Here is a 15,476-nt window from a genome sequence, read left to right on the forward strand (position 1 = left end):
CTAAAGCTGCTTTCCAGGGATCTGTGCCGGCTGTCCCCAAGGAGTGAGTTCACATGTGCCCCAGTGGAAAATCAGTTCTGCTCATTAGGTTAAAAGCACTGCTAGTGGTTGAGTTACCAAAACACCTATGTCTAGCACTGTCTCCTCCAGTGGAAAGAGAAGATTTTATTTGAACAGTCTTTCTCCTGCATGATGGAACAGACAACGGAAAGTTACTTGCTACTTCATAGTAGAAAAGGACCCTGGGAAAATGAGTTCTCAGGACAAAACTCTGAAAACTGGTCAGACTGACCCAAATACGAGTTCCTGAGTTATTTTTCATCATGTCTTGGGATGTGGGGAGTCGAACCAGGAGGTGGAGTCTGCAGGCCACTCCTCCAGCCAGCTGCTGTCACTTCTGCCCCAGTCCTCCAAGGAAGAGGGTGGCCTGGGGCTTGCCAACCAGCCACGATCGAGACACGGGTGTGCCGTCAGGAGCGACAGTGACGTGCTGCCGAACGTCCAGTATGCTAGCTGAAGACAGGCAGCAGGACGGCAGACACCGAGTGAGGGAGACAAGGGCAAGACAGGGAAGGGCAAGCAACGTGGCCCTGAACACAGACGGCTCCTCTGTGGCGGGCAGTGAGCGCTGGGGACGGACTCCTCAGTCCAGATTCCTCCTGCCCCCTAACACAGCTGCTCCAGGTCCCAGCGTCACAGATTTCTCATCCCCTGTTAGCAGCCCTCCTCGGCAGGTTACCCGTAGTCTGAGGTCAAAGAGCCATCAGGACTCTTGGGTTCCCGTTCTCCATCCGCCGAGGGGCCAAGGATGGTTCAGTAGCTTCCTGGAGTCGGTATTTCCTCACCAGGATCTTGGGAGGAGCAGCGACCAGCCCCGCTCTGCAGGGCTGGGGGGGGCACGGGGCACAGGAGGGGTTCTAACGTGCTTCGAGAACATCAGGCACCACCAGTGTTACTGCTCACATCTGCCAGTCCATCTCATCCTCACGACAGCTCTAGAAGGTTTATGACTTTCTACACCAGGGGTCAAAGGGTCACAGGGAAGCCGTTGGCAGAAGAGCTTGGTCTGATTCTAAAACCCCATGACCTTTACTGTGTATGGCTCCTCCACAAACCTTAAATGCTTTGTTTGGTTTTGTTTTGTTTTCTTTCTTCCAAGAAACCTCACTGATGATTCATACCTCCTGCAGGAATCAGTCAAACCCCTTCCTGAACAGTCTGCATGGGGAAAAGGCACGACGTGGGAAAAAGACCAGAACCTCTGACCAATGAGTCCTGCCTCGGTCGCTAGCAAAGGGCCACTGGCTCCCCAGGGACACCCCTCCTCCTTCTCACAGGGAAGCGGTGACCATCCAGCACAACCCAAGCCCTTCCTCCCACCCGTCCCCCTTCCCTGCTGCCACCAAACTGCACTCACAGGCCCTTTGAGGTGCTGCGGGGAAACAGAGAGGGACCTGACCCAAGCAGGGCGCCAGGAGGCCCCCCCACCTGATTCAGTGATCAGGCAGTCCCCCGCTAGGCCAGGAAGAGCCCATAACAAACAGGGTGGGCTGCTGGCTCCTTGTGGCAACAACCCATGCCTCCCAGGAAAGGCCGAGAACAAGCAACGGCAGCATTCCTAAAGCCATGGCCACAAGCTCAGACTCTCTGGGTAAACGGTCTGGTAGAGCCCTCACTGCCTCAACAGTAATTCCCTTAATTCACCGGCTTCTCTTTTTCCAAACTTCCTCAGCAGCAAGGACCCAACCCACAGAAGGGTTGTATGCCATACGTCCCAAACTGAGCTCTGCCTTCCCTCAAGGTGTCCCTCCAGTGCCCTGCCACTAGGGTTAATGGAGAGTGCACCAAGCAGGGATACCTGCTCGGCCTTGACCCCTTGGGCGCCCCTCCACTCAGCCACAGCTGATCGTGCCTCCCGCCCACATCAACCCTGAGGGACAAACAGTGGGTCTTCCAGAGAACGCTTCCCACGGCTCTCAGGACACCGTTGACACGCCTTCTATGTTCAGAAGTCTGGTCTTGAGCCCCCTCCTTATGCTCATCCCTGCCCCCACCCCAACACACTCCAGCCACTTTGGACTTGGACGAATACCCACACTTCCTCTCCCACACCTCCATGGCTTTGTGCATATGTGGCCCTGGTAGCAAAGCCCCTTCTCTCTTTCCTCAACGGGACACTGACTTATCTTCCAGGGCCTACCTAAGCTCGAAACTCCCTGCCTCTGCAACCCTGGGGAGAGCGGACTGCTGCCTCCTCTGTGGCCCTATGGCACTCAGCCAACACCCCTAGGACAGCCATGGCAACCACAGGGCCCTGCTTTGTGGGAACAGTCCTAATTTTCTTTTCTTCTTCTTCTTTTTTTAAATGTGTATTTATTTTGGGGGGAGTGCTAGCAGGGGAGGGTCAGAGAGAGGGGGACAGAGGATCTTAAGAGGGCTCTGCGCTGACAGCAGCGAGCCCAATGTGGGGCTCGAACTCACGAACCGGGGGACCATGACCTGAGCTGAAGTCAGAGGCTCAACCGACTGGGCCACCCAGGTGTCCCGGTCCTAATTTTCCATATTCGATCTTGTGGCCACAATAAATACACACATACTTACTTGTCAGGCCACATGCTCCAATTCTGGGTTCAGAAACTGGGCAGCAACATTCACAGCCTGCACGCTAGCTATGTTTACATATCTGTTGCCCCAACCAGATGTGAGCTCCTAAAGAACAGGAACTGTCTCTTATTCCCCTTTTTTTCTCTTCAGAGCTTAGAACGGTACCTGGGGAAAGAGGAGGTAGTTACAGAATGGATGGATAACCCATGAATGAGTCTCTATTTAATGATCTCCCCGATATGCAGCTGGTGTCTCAGGGTGTCAGACGGTAAATTCTACCAACAACTGTAATTAAGCCGGGCAGAGTACCTTCTAAACGTTAGGAGTTTTTCCCTTTCAATCCCATTTCATCCTGTCTGCTGCTCCAGGCAGAAAAGGCCAGGTCAAGGCCATGGCTCTGAAGTGATCCCCCAAGAAACAAGCCAAGAGCAAAAAGGAACCTTTTAACAATAAACGTGAACAGAGAAATCTGGCAGACGCTCCCCTCACCAAGTGATCAAAGAAGGCATCAGTACCAGGGGGTAGGTAACCTGGCACCCGGTACTGCCTGCCGTGGTGCAAATGGGCAGCACACAACATTACCTATGATTCATTCTTGCCCAAACCATCCCACCAGAGCCAAAGTGAGCCTCTAACCCAATCTCCAGTTTACAGGAAATACAGGAGACAAAGGGACAAGTCCAAAGACGCCCCGAGGAAACCACAAGACAAATCCAGGGAGCGAATCTTAAAAAAGAAAAAAAAAAAAAAAATCAGTATCATTGAAAAAAAAAAAAGTCATTTAAAAAAAAAAGGTAGCAAGGTGTTGTTCTGGACCAAGCCTGTACTAGACTCTGGTTCAAAGAGGAAACACACTATAAAAGACATTTGGGAGAAAAGTTGGAAAAGCTTAAAAATCGGCTAGACAGTAGAAGCTATTATAGAAATACAATTGACCTTTGAACAATGTGGGGGTTAGACATGCCAACCCCCTGGGCAGTTGAAAATCTGGGGGTAACTTTGGACTCTCAAAAACGTATCTACGAATAGCTTAACTGTTGACTGGAAGACTTGTAGATAACATAAACAGTCAATTAGCATGTGTTTTATATGTTATATGTACTATATACTATATTCTTACAATAAAATAAGCTAGAGAAAGCAATGTTATTAAGAAAGCCATAATCCCTACGATTGCACTACTAGGTATTTATCCAAGGGATACAGGTGTGCTGTTTCGAAGGGACACATGCACCCCCATGTTTATAGCAGCACGATCAACAATAGCCAAAGTATGGAAAGAGCCCAAATGTCCATTGACGGATGAATGGATAAAGAAGATGTGGTATATATCTACAATGGAGTATCACTCGGCAATCAAAAAGAATGAAATCTTGCCATTTGCAACTACGTGGATGGAACTAGAGGGTATTATGCTAAGTGAAATTAGTCAGTCAGAGAAAGACAAATATCCTATGACTTCACTCCTATGAGGACTTTAGAGACAAAACAGATCAACATAAGGGAAGGGAAACAAAAATAATATAAAACCAGGGAGGGGGACAAAACAGAAGAGACTCATGAATATGGAGAACAAACTGAGGGTTACTGGAGGGGTTGTGGGAGGGGGTGGGGGGATGGGCTAAGTGGGTAAGGGGCACTAAGGAATCTATTCCTGAAATCATTGTTGCACTAAATGCTAACTAATTTGGATGTAAATTTAAACAAACAAACAAACAAACAAACATAAATAAATAAATAAATAAATAAATAAAAAGAAAGTCATTAGGAAGAGGGATGCCTGGGTGGCCCAGTAGGTTAAGCACCCAACTCTTGATTTCGACTCAGGTCATGATCTCACAGTTCGTGAGTTCAAGCCTCACACTGGGCTCTGTGGTGACAGTGTGGAGCCTGCTTGGGATTCTCTCTCCCTCTCTTTGTCTCTGCCCCTCCCCCTGCTGGTGCGCTCACCCTCTCTCCAAATAGATAAATAAACTAAAAAAAAAATTATATTACATATACAGAAAGATAAGGCACACAGCAAAATACGAACAGTGGCCAAATCCAGGTTTCGCGGTTTACTGTGTTCTTTCACCTTTTCTGTTATGCTTGAAAGTTGTCACAGTAAAAAGTCAGGGAAAATGAGAGTATTAATAACAACCTCAGAATGAAGGTATTACGGATATGAAAAAACCAGCTAGAGATCTTGGGAACGAAAATCGTATTTATCAAAATAAAGAAACCGAGAGATGAATGATCAGAACAGATACAGCTCAAAAGGAAATCGTTGTGCCAGAAGGTGGAGCCCAGGTTTTGTCCAGAATACAGCACAACAGAACACAACGCAGTTAAGGTGGAGGAGAAGGCAAGCGATGTGGAGAAGAGACCCTAAGTTCCAGCTCCTGTCCCATGCAAGCTCTGGAGGAGAGAACAGGGAAAATGACAAGAAGGAGCTTATGAGAGACATTTTAAAAAATTCCTTAGGCCTTCAGAAGTATAGGAATTTTCATACTGTTTCTATCTAATGCATAATGCCAAAAAAAAAAAATCAACAATGATCTGACATGCAAGTTTTAGATGATTTCAACGTGGAAATTGGGGATGAGGAGGCAATAAACACACAGGGAGAATGTGCCAGGTTCTTGTACTCTTAGGGTCAAAGAAATAAATGCTGATTCTAGACCACAGGTAGAAAAATATAAGTTTGAATACGCATTTAACATTTAACAAGATAAGTAGAAATAGGGTATGTGGATTTCCCAATTACTAGAGGGTAGCATGGGAGAGAGACAAATATTGGATCCGCCAAAGGCAAAGACGTACTTTGTGACGTGGAAAAAGGCAGTCACTGAACAGTGAGGGCAGAAGGCTTCATCCAGTTCGTTCAACAACAGAGAGGGGGCAGTGGAATAGAGACACAGCAGAGCTCACATTCCCTCCCGGGCCTGGGAACCAACAAGAAAGCGTGTGATGTGGGGTGGTGGTAAGTGGTAGGAAGAAAAAAAAAAGTAAGGCAAGTAAAGGATATAAAGGAACACAGACCGCGAAAACGTTATGCTCAGCGAAAGAAGCTAGATGCGGGAATACCCGCCACATTGTGGGTTCCACTTACACAGAATGTCCAGAACAGGCAATCTATAGAGGCAGAAAGTAGACAGGTGGTTGCCAGGGGCATGGGGAGGCAGCAACAAGAGCGAATGCTAACAGGTAGAAGGTGTCTCTTGGGGCGATGAAAATACCTGGCAATTAAGTGTGCTGACAGTTATACAACTCTGTGAGTACACGCCATCACCACCCTGAACTGAACACTTTCAACACGGGAGTTCTACAGGATATGGATTGTATCTCAGTAAAGACTTTTTTCAATTTTTTTTTAAGTTTATTTATTTATTTTGAGAGAGACAGAGACAATGTGAGCAGAGGAGGGGCAGAGAGAGAAAGGGAGAAAGAGAATCTCAAGCAGGCTCTGCACTGTCAGCAAAGAGCCCGATGCAGGGCTCGAACTCATGAAACCGTGAGATTGTGACCTGAGCTGAACCAGAGTCAGACGCTTAACCAACTGAGCCACCCAGGCACCCCAAGATTTTTTTTTAATGTTTATTTATTTTTGAGAGAAAGAGAGACAGAGTGTAAGCAGGGGAGGGGTGGAGAGAGAAGTAGACACAGAATCAGGCTCCAGGCTCCGAGCTGTCAGCACAGCTGTAGGGCTCAAACTCAGGAACCGTGAGATCATGACCTGAGCCAAAGTCAGATGCTTAACCGACTGAGCCACCCAGGTTCCCCCCAAGAATTTTTTTTTTTTTTAAGTAGACTCCACACCCAGGGTGGAGGCCAACGCAGGGCTTGAACTCACGACCCTGAGATCAAGACCTGAGCTGAAATCAAGAGTCAGAGGCTGAACTGACAGAGCCGCCCAGGCACCCCAATAAAGATTTTTTTTTTAAAGGAACTTGGTAGAATGCTACTTTAGACAAGCTAGTCCAGTAAGGCCAACTCATGTAAAGCAAAATAACAATCTGTACTGTTTACACACATGTGCACACACGCAGAGCAAACTGCCCCAAAGCATCTTAATAGCCACGGCCTTCCATCCATTACCACGCTCCTGCTCAGAGGCAGGGGAAACCCTGACTGGTAAAAAGAAGAATCTAGTGGGAATTCTATAGCTTGGAGTCCTTTTAATACTTAATGAGTTTTTCATGTTAGGCTTGAAAGTACCAACTGTGTGACCATTTTGCATCAAATTAGCCTAACTTTGCCAATTAAGTTTTAAGAGATCTAACTTTTTTTAGTGTTTATTTATTTTTGAGAGACAGAGTACAAGTGGGGGGTGGGGAGGGAGAGAGGGAGAGAGAGAGAGAGAGAGAGAGAGAGAGAGAGAGAGAGAGAGAGACAGAATCTGAAGCAGGCTCCAGACTCCGTACTGTCAGCACAGAGCCCGACGCAGGACTCGAACTCACGAACTGCGAGATCATGACCTGAGCCGAAGTCGGACACTCAACCGACTGAGCCACCAAGGTGTCCCAAGAGATCAGGCCTTTTAGCAAACTAGTCTATAAAACTTTCCCCATCAACTTGTGCTGTGGTGGTACTATTTCTCAAAAGTCATAAAATCAAACAAAACAAAACACGGAGTTCCCCATAAGGTCTCCTGCTCTCATCAGCCATTTAACTCGCCTCCCTGGCCAGGAGCCCTTCAGCTGATGTGTGAACCCCACTCTTCAAGCAGAGCCCCACCGTCACCCTTTCCTTAGAAGTCTCTCCCTTCTCCCTCCTTCTCTACCCTTCCCTCCCTCTCACTACTTGCTCGTTCATTCAGTCAGCACGTATCAAGGGCTTATTCTGGGGAAAATAACCCAAAGAAAACCCTAGAGTCAGAGTGCACACAGAGGTATTTAATTTACCTTGTGGTTTCAATAAAATAGACTCTTTTCTATGTATTTCAAAGAATGTTCATGTATTTTATAAAATTGATCTTTTTCTATGTAATTCATCTATCACGTAAACATGGCAAATACGCACAATTCAGAGCTAGCGAACTGAAGTTTATTCTGACAGCTTTGATCCACTTTTTCATCACGAAATCACCTACTGTTTGTGTATCCATTAGAGAGTTAAAACCCAAGAATAAAAAAACAAGTTAAATAAATTTAAAAAAATCAAAGTTTTTCATTAGAAAATGTAAACGGAATATTTTTAATTTTAAAAACTATTGGATTTTTACCCTTCTCAGGCATGAAAATGGCAGGAGTGGGGATTACCTGGCTTGAAATTATAAGAAAAATTTTTTCAGGGAAATGGTCCAACATCCTCACCATCAGCTACCGTAACCCACTAACCATCAGCTGTGTGCCTCTCACATCAAGATACACAGCATCCCCGGGGCACCTGGGTGGCTCAGTTGGCTAAGCGTCTGATTCTTGATTTCGACTCTGCTCAAGATCCCACAATTTGTGGGATAGAGCCCTGCATCGGGCTCGGGATTCTCTCTCTCTGCCTCTCCCCCGCTCATGTGCACGTGCTCTCTCTCAAAATAAATAAACTTAAAAAAAAAAAAAAAAAGGATGAATGGCATCCATTTAAAAAGCAGTTGCCTCAAGACGGGACACACTCCAATGACCTGTCACTGCCCAACACACACTGCAGTTGCCATCAGGGCACTTGGGCAAGCCCCCTGGCCTGCCGTACACCAGATTTGAGATTTTATAGTCAGACCTCGTTTTGGACCGAAGAACTGCTTAACACTATGGCAGGTGTTCAAATACATCCCTGAAAGTCCTGCCAAAAGTAAGAGCTGCAGGGTGCCTGGGTGGCTCAGTCGGTTAAGCGTCCTACTCTTTGATTTCGGCTCAGGCCATGATCTCATGGTTCATGAGTTTGAGCCCCACATCAGGCTCTGTGCTGGCAGTGAGGAGACTGGGATTCTCTCTCTCTCCCTCTCTCACTTGTTCTCTCTCTCTCTCAAAATAAATAAATAAACTTAAAAAAAAAAAGATCTGTACATTCTGAAGAATTTGAATAAGGATCATCGCAGCTGGTTAAACATCTGGGAAATACGTGTACAATTTTTCAAGGAGACTCTTTTGAAAGGCGCAGCACCCGTGGACACATCAGGTTCTGGGGTTGCTATTTTTTACAAATCAGGCACATCGCTCCTTAGTCACGCTCCAAATTTGGGATGGTGTCACCTCAAACGTTGACGAATAGGTGAGAAAACCTCTAAGAACCGCCGATGCTCACACACCTCATCTCGGGTTAAATTCGCCTCTTTCCAATCTGGGAAACAGAGGCTTACGAGGCACAGTAGAGCAAGTCAGATCAGAGAAGTCCATGTGTGTCGTGGTGTATATACAGGAGCTGCTAATGAGAAATGGTCTTCACTTACTAATCCCTCCCAGCGGGCTGGAGGGATCCTCTCACAGTCCTTGCTTGGGTTCTGTCGCTATGTGTTCAACAGGACAGCATTTTGTAAGCCATTCTAGAAGATGGGCTTTTTCTTTTTTTCGTACCAGCCAAATGCACCACTTCACCCAATTCATCTGAATTAACAAGGATTTGTGTAACAAGCACCTGGCATCAGGATGCTGCTTTGGTACTGCTAATCAAAACACACAAAGAGTGTGAAATGCAAGTGATATATGACAGCCCAGATATTGAACTCATTCCTCCCCAACCTTTCTGCGTGTGTGTGGTGTTGGTGCGGATACTACCGGGCGGGGGGCGGGGGAGGGCATGGCCAACAGTGAGCAGAAGCACCGGGAGCCAGAAGGCTCAGTTCTGTTCAGATCTGTCACCCGCAGGCCTCCATGTCCTGCTCTGTAAGATGAGGGTCTCTCTCACAGGGTGGCCACGGGGAAACCCCATATGGGTAGGTAAGACAAGGATCCTTCCTGCATTCACTGACAGGGTAACAGATCAGTGAAATGACTTGTGTAAGGTCCGCTGCGCACCCAAGCTTCCTGACTCGCCACATCACTCACTCTCTCTCTCTCCCAGGTGATTTCCATACCAATGTCAGCACCCATTTACTGATGATCTGCAGTGGGCCAGGTCCCTAAAGCGAAGGGGTTTGCAGAGTTTGAGGGTGAAGCCGGTAAGGGGAGGTGACATCACACGCCTAAAGGGCTACGTGGCAAAGCCAAGATTTTAAGGTGATAAATCTTAAGGAGCAGCGTGGGTCTGCTCCTGGAGCTCGTTTCACGGTCTTTCCGCTACACGTGCTGCCTCAGGAGGGTCAGAAACCTCAGGAGGCAAGGTTTATTTTGCAACAGGGATAGCTGTCATTGGCATCAAGAACAGATTTCCTCGGACAACCAGCACGACCCAGTACTTCTTTCTTATCTAACAGTCCTTTTGCTATTTCTGATCAAAACTGAAAAAGTCCAACCAATATGATCCAAGTAGGAAAAGCACCTGATCTGAACCGCAAAATCCCGATTGGAAGGACAGAGGATGCAAACTTTAAAAGAAGGCAATGCCTATTTCCCTGCCCCTGCCCCCTCTTTTGAAAGTGCCAGGCTACAAAAACAAAGATTACTTGTAGGGCCCGGGGAAGCTTGAGAGCCAAGGCCCAAGGTCCTGAAATCTGGAGGCCCAGGCCCAAGGGCATAAACTTTACCTCTGTGAAGGAGAGATCTGGCAACCTCCCCAACAAGGGGAGAGTGAACCCGACAGAGAGCTGAATAAAGGGGGTACAATTCGACAAGGCTAACCTCTGTGTGTGGACTTGAGGCCTGTGTCCCCAGCGATCTGCAAAATGAGTTTACATAACAGGCCTTTGTATTGTCCTAGATAAGAGAGAGTAGAGGAGCGGTCAGAATGTTTTAAGGATTTAGAACCGGCTGAGATTTCCTGGGGGACAGTGAGGTGGGCGGGGCGGGGAGTGAGGGGTGGAGGAGGGGCGAGTTAAGAAATCACCTGTCTGCTCTGAGGAGGAAAAATGGTAACAACAGCAATAATAATGTAAGTCCTCATATTTGCAATTCCTTGATTTTATCCGCAACGCCACTTTCAGGATAGACCAGAAATGAGTAACACTGGTTGTCTCTTCTTAGAGGGCACCGCGGAGTTGGGGGTCAAAGGGAGATTTTTTTTTTTTTAACTGTATGCCCTTTTATGTCTTCGAAATTTTGAAATTCTGGACCACGTGGATGGATCATCCATTCAAAAATATGTAAGGGGAATTTTTACACTATTTTAAGTACGTCCATAGTTTTCCAACAGCCCTAAGAAGCAGGCAAAGATCATTAGTCCCAACTCAAAAATGAGGAAGCAAGCCATGGGCTCCAAGAAGGGAAAAGGAATTCACCACGGTTGTGCCAGAGCTGGATGGAAGATTCAGACCTACAGACTCCTAAGCCAGTGCTCTCTTTCAGAGACTGCACGGTGTGCAAGATGGCGCCCCCCAGGTTCACTCTTGAAGTTCAACCTGCATAGCCAGAGCCTCAGGAATCCCCAGGAGGTTGGGCACAGGAACCTGTCACCCCATAAGGTGCCTTCCTAACCAGCACAGCAGGCTATGTGGGCTGTTCAAGGCTGGCTAGATGTTCTGTTAGTGGACAAACATGCTGGAACTCACTGAGGCTTCAACCCTTATTCCTGAAAAATCTATGAAATGCCCAAGTCCACATTCTTGTCTCAAAGTGCGGTGGCTGCAACTGCATTTTTACTAGATTCATTAACTTGCAGACTCTGAGGGTCATTATTATGAACTCAGAGGGACTCAGATGGGGGGCGGGCGGGGGAGGCAGGGAGGTGTTGAGTATGAAAACAAGCACTAGGCTTGGGACCCAGGCAGACCCTGGGCTCAAGTCCTGGTTTTGCCACCGACTTGTGTGTAGCCTTGGGCATGCTGGTCACTTCATTTATTTTGGCCTCAGCTTCCCCTCTATTAATAAAAATCAATGCACAAACATGTACTGCACATCATGTGTCTTAACAATGTGCTAGGGACTCATAGGCCCATAAGGCAGACTAGATCCCTGCGCTTTCAAGGAGCTGATATACATCGTACAGGAGGGGACCAACAAACGAGTAATTTCAAGTCCTAATAAGTGCTATGAACTTATACTGTAATGGGAGAGAGGGTCTAGAAGGTCAGGGAAGGCCTCTCTCTGAAGAGAAGGCATTTGCAGTGGGAGCCAAATAATGAAGCAGCAGGGGGATATAGGAACACGGTGTGATAGGCAGGGGGACAGATACAAAGACCTCAAGGCAGAAAGGGCTAGCGAGGCTAGACAGCAGCAAGTGAGGGACAGAGGGAGGGACATGAAATCAGCCCAGGTAGACGGGGGCCCACTCCTCAGGTCCTAAGGAGTCTGGATGTTATTGTGGTTGCAACAGGAAGTGACTATAGAAATAAGGAAGTTTGATTAGATCTGTGACATTTCAAACAGTTTTTAGCAGAACTTTTCAGTCAAATAGAAACAAGTGGACCCTTAATACAGAAGTGGATAAAAGGAGTATTACTCTGGCTGGGTGAGAAGCCAGAACCTGTGGCCCCTCGGCCTTCCCCCTTCACCCCTGCAGCAGTACCCCACCCCACCCGCCCTGCCTCGCACTGGCGTTCAGAGGGTTAAACACCGGGTGATCTATCTCTGGGTTGTTGGAGCTCTAACAAAAGCCTGTGGCACATGGAGAGGAGGTTTGGGAGATCATGTTGGATGCTTGTTGGAACCCCAACAGCCCCTGGAAAGGTTTTAAACTAAACCCCTGATACGGACACACTTTCTGCAGGAACAATAACAATAAAACCTGGCTCACCAAAGGTTCCAGTTAAAATCACATTGCTGAAACTATAGGGACAGAAAACAGATCGGTGATTGCCAGGGGCTGGGGTGAAGGGAGGACACTGACACAAAGGGACACAAGGGAACTTTCTGGGTCGCTGGAAGTATTCTATATTGTGATTGTGGGGGTGATTATGGGACTGTATACGTTTGTCAAAATTCACAGAACAGCACACCTAAAATGGGAAATGTTTAAGGAGCATAAATTAAACTTTAATAAACCTGGTGGGTTTTTTGAGGGGGAAAAAAAAAAGACACCTCTGAGGTGTTTTATGGATGAGGAAACAGACTCAGAAAGCAAAAGTGACTTGCTCCTTCTGAGTCATTGGAACCCCAAAAGTCCCCCACCCACTGCTGCTCACAGTTTTTTGTGTTTTTTGTGTTTTTTTTGCTCGGTTTTAATTCAAAGCCTCTTTAGCATCCTGGGCCCCACGTTTCTCTGACTACAAAATGAAGAGAGAAATAATTGCCAAAGACTTTCCCACTCCCAACAATCAGATTCTAAGAAGCAGTCTGGTGTAAGGGGAAAGACCTCAGTGCTGTGGAGACCGAAACAGTGGAAGAAAATTCCCACTGCTACCATTACCTGCTGTGTGCCCTGGGGCAAGCCTGTCCTATGCCAGACAGGGTTAATAAGGACACATCTGTAGGGGTGCCTGGGTGGCTCAGGCAGTCAAGCATCTGACTCTTGATTTTGGCTCAGGTCAGGATCTCACAGTCGTGAGATGGAACCCCACGTCAGGCTCTGCGCTAACAGTGCAAAGCCTGCTTGAGATTCTCTCTCCTTCTCTCGCTGCCCCCTCCCCCTCTCAAAATACATAACCATTAAACACACACACACACACACACACACAGCCGTAAAACAGCTGGCACACAACAGACTCTCAAGAAGGGCAGCCGTCGTAACTACCAAGGGGTTTTACCATCCCCATACTGTTCTGAATGCGGAGGTGACCATAAGGAAAAGAAATCACAAACTGCCTGCGCTGCATTGCATAACCTGTGCCCGGGTACACAGTACACCCTGGGCTCCACCGGGGCACAGGCTGTTATCACACCAGGTAAACAGGAACACCCTGCCCCCTCCTTGACCACCGTCAGCACCCAGTCACCACAAACACTTGGGTGCAGGAGAAGGCCGACAGCTCACAGGAACACCACGGCTATTTATGCCTATATTTTAGGCACTCCGCTTTCCCTGTGGCTGCTGGCATCATCACAGGGCACAGACTCATCCAGAGACACACCCCACCCATCCTACAGCCCTTTCCCTCACCATCTGCTCCAAAGGGGTGGTCCCAAATAATGACTCAAAGCTGCCTGCCACACGCTGCTCCTTTTTTCTGCTCTCCGAAAGAAACCAAAACACACAGAAACCAAAAAGACTGTTTAAAAACAACAACAAACAAACAACAAACGCTTCAGGTAGGGAGTTTCTGCTTCCTCTGGCACATCCATTCTAGGGGCACTGCGGTCATGTAAAGTTTGTTGGCTTACTTTTTCTCCACGGAGAGACAGGAGGTAGGCAACACCCACAAATTATCCCAATTCTGCAGAAACAAAGAGCGAAGTACCCTGGCAAAAGGCAAACATGAGCAGGGCTCCAGCGGCCCAGGGACGCAAAGCACCAGAGCATCAGGCCTCAAGGGACTTCAGTACTCTGGCTCATCTTCTAGAAAACACAGAGATAACAGGAGAAAACACTTGCCCTGTGACGCCCCTGCCCGGTGCTCTTAAGAGCCGTCCTGGAGATCATGTGAATTCAAAACCATGAAAGAATGGAAAAGATTTCTGCACAGCTCAGTTAAGTAAAGTTACTGGGCAAAAACAATGCTCTGTCCTGGCCACGATCTCCTAACTCTATTAGGGAGAGCTGGCACCCAGGTTAAGAAAACTCTGATTCATTAATCACAAATATTATTTATCAAACCACCGCCAGGACATTGTGGCAACTACATCCTGCTGTTTCTATTCAGAGCCATTGCCAAAGTTTGGTCCTCTCCCCCACCTTCCGGTATCTGTGAACTTTTCAGTTTCTATCAAACTCCAGATGGGGGAGGGGACCCAGTGCTGGCCCTAGTCGAGTAAAGTTCCACCACCAGGTCCACAAAGAGACTGCAGGGAGGCGTGGCCAGGCCGGAAATTCTGACAAAAAGTTTTGGCCCTCCGGTCCTAGAAGCAACTACTTCCTGATCCTTTCTAGTCTTGGAGGGAGGGGGGAAGGGGTAGTTTTCTGGCCGGGTTCTCCCAGCCCGGGGCCGAGCTAGGGCCTTCGATCGCGGTGGGGAAGGGTCAGGCCAACCATGGGCCCTTCTATACCCCGCACTCCGAGGCGCTCTGCTGCCTTCCACCGGCGAAGTTATTTTGGAGCAAAGTGCCCCCAGGGTGTGAGCTCGGGAGGGCAGGGACTCCTCCCCCACACTATCCCCAAACACACACACCCACACCCGCACACACACACCCCAAGGCCGGCGCTCTGAGGACTGAACCTGACCTAGACCCTAAGGCCCAGGCCTGCTACTACAGGAGGAAGGGTAAGGGGAAATGAAAGGGGTTTGTCAGAACCTCAGAACAATCCGGGGCGCTCGCTGCGGTCTGGGGTTGAACCAGCCCCTGCCCCCGCTGGGGGAGCGCGCCTTCCGGGGTCCCTGGTCGACCCCCAGTGCCCGTCGTTGCCCCGGCCGCGCCGCAGTCAGAGAAGGCCAAACCACCCCCCGCGCGGCGACCCCAGGCCGGGCCTCCCACCTTGACCCGCTTGCCCTGGACCTCCAGCGTCTTCATGGTGAAGTCGACGCCGATGGTGCTGCCCTGACGCTCGGAGAAGGCGCCCGTCTTGAAGCGCTGCACCACGCACGTCTTGCCCACGCTCGCGTCGCCCACCAGCACCAGCTTGAACAGGAAATCGTACTGCTCGTCCGGGTCCCCCTGGCCCGGGCCCGGGCCCGGCCCCGCCATGGCCGCGCGGGAGCCGAAGGGCCGGCGCTCCGGACGCTGGGGGCAGCCCGGGCTCACGGAAGCTACGGACCGCCAGGCGACGTGGAACCACCGCAACACCTGAAGAAGGGGCGCCGCCGACTGCCGGCCCCAACCCGGGCCCGCCCCGGC

The 15,476-nt window shown here is 48.8% G+C and overlaps 1 protein-coding gene across 1 annotated transcript in view; it reads right to left on the bottom strand.

The window, feature by feature from the left end:
- Positions 1–15,432, bottom strand: part of RAB43 (RAB43, member RAS oncogene family) — a 33,547-nt gene extending 18,115 nt beyond the window's left edge. The window contains exon 1 of the mRNA XM_047097456.1: positions 15,117–15,432. Within this exon, the coding sequence (XP_046953412.1) occupies positions 15,117–15,326 (210 nt within the window). The 5' untranslated portion in view covers positions 15,327–15,432. The remainder of the gene's footprint in view (positions 1–15,116) is intronic.
- Positions 15,433–15,476: the final 44 nt, after the last annotated feature.

This window comes from Lynx rufus, unplaced genomic scaffold (assembly GCF_022079265.1).
Source record: "Lynx rufus isolate CCGP_SWC_20201006 ecotype Redwood Valley unplaced genomic scaffold, mLynRuf1.p SCAF_4, whole genome shotgun sequence".
Classification (NCBI taxonomy): domain Eukaryota; kingdom Metazoa; phylum Chordata; class Mammalia; order Carnivora; family Felidae; genus Lynx; species Lynx rufus.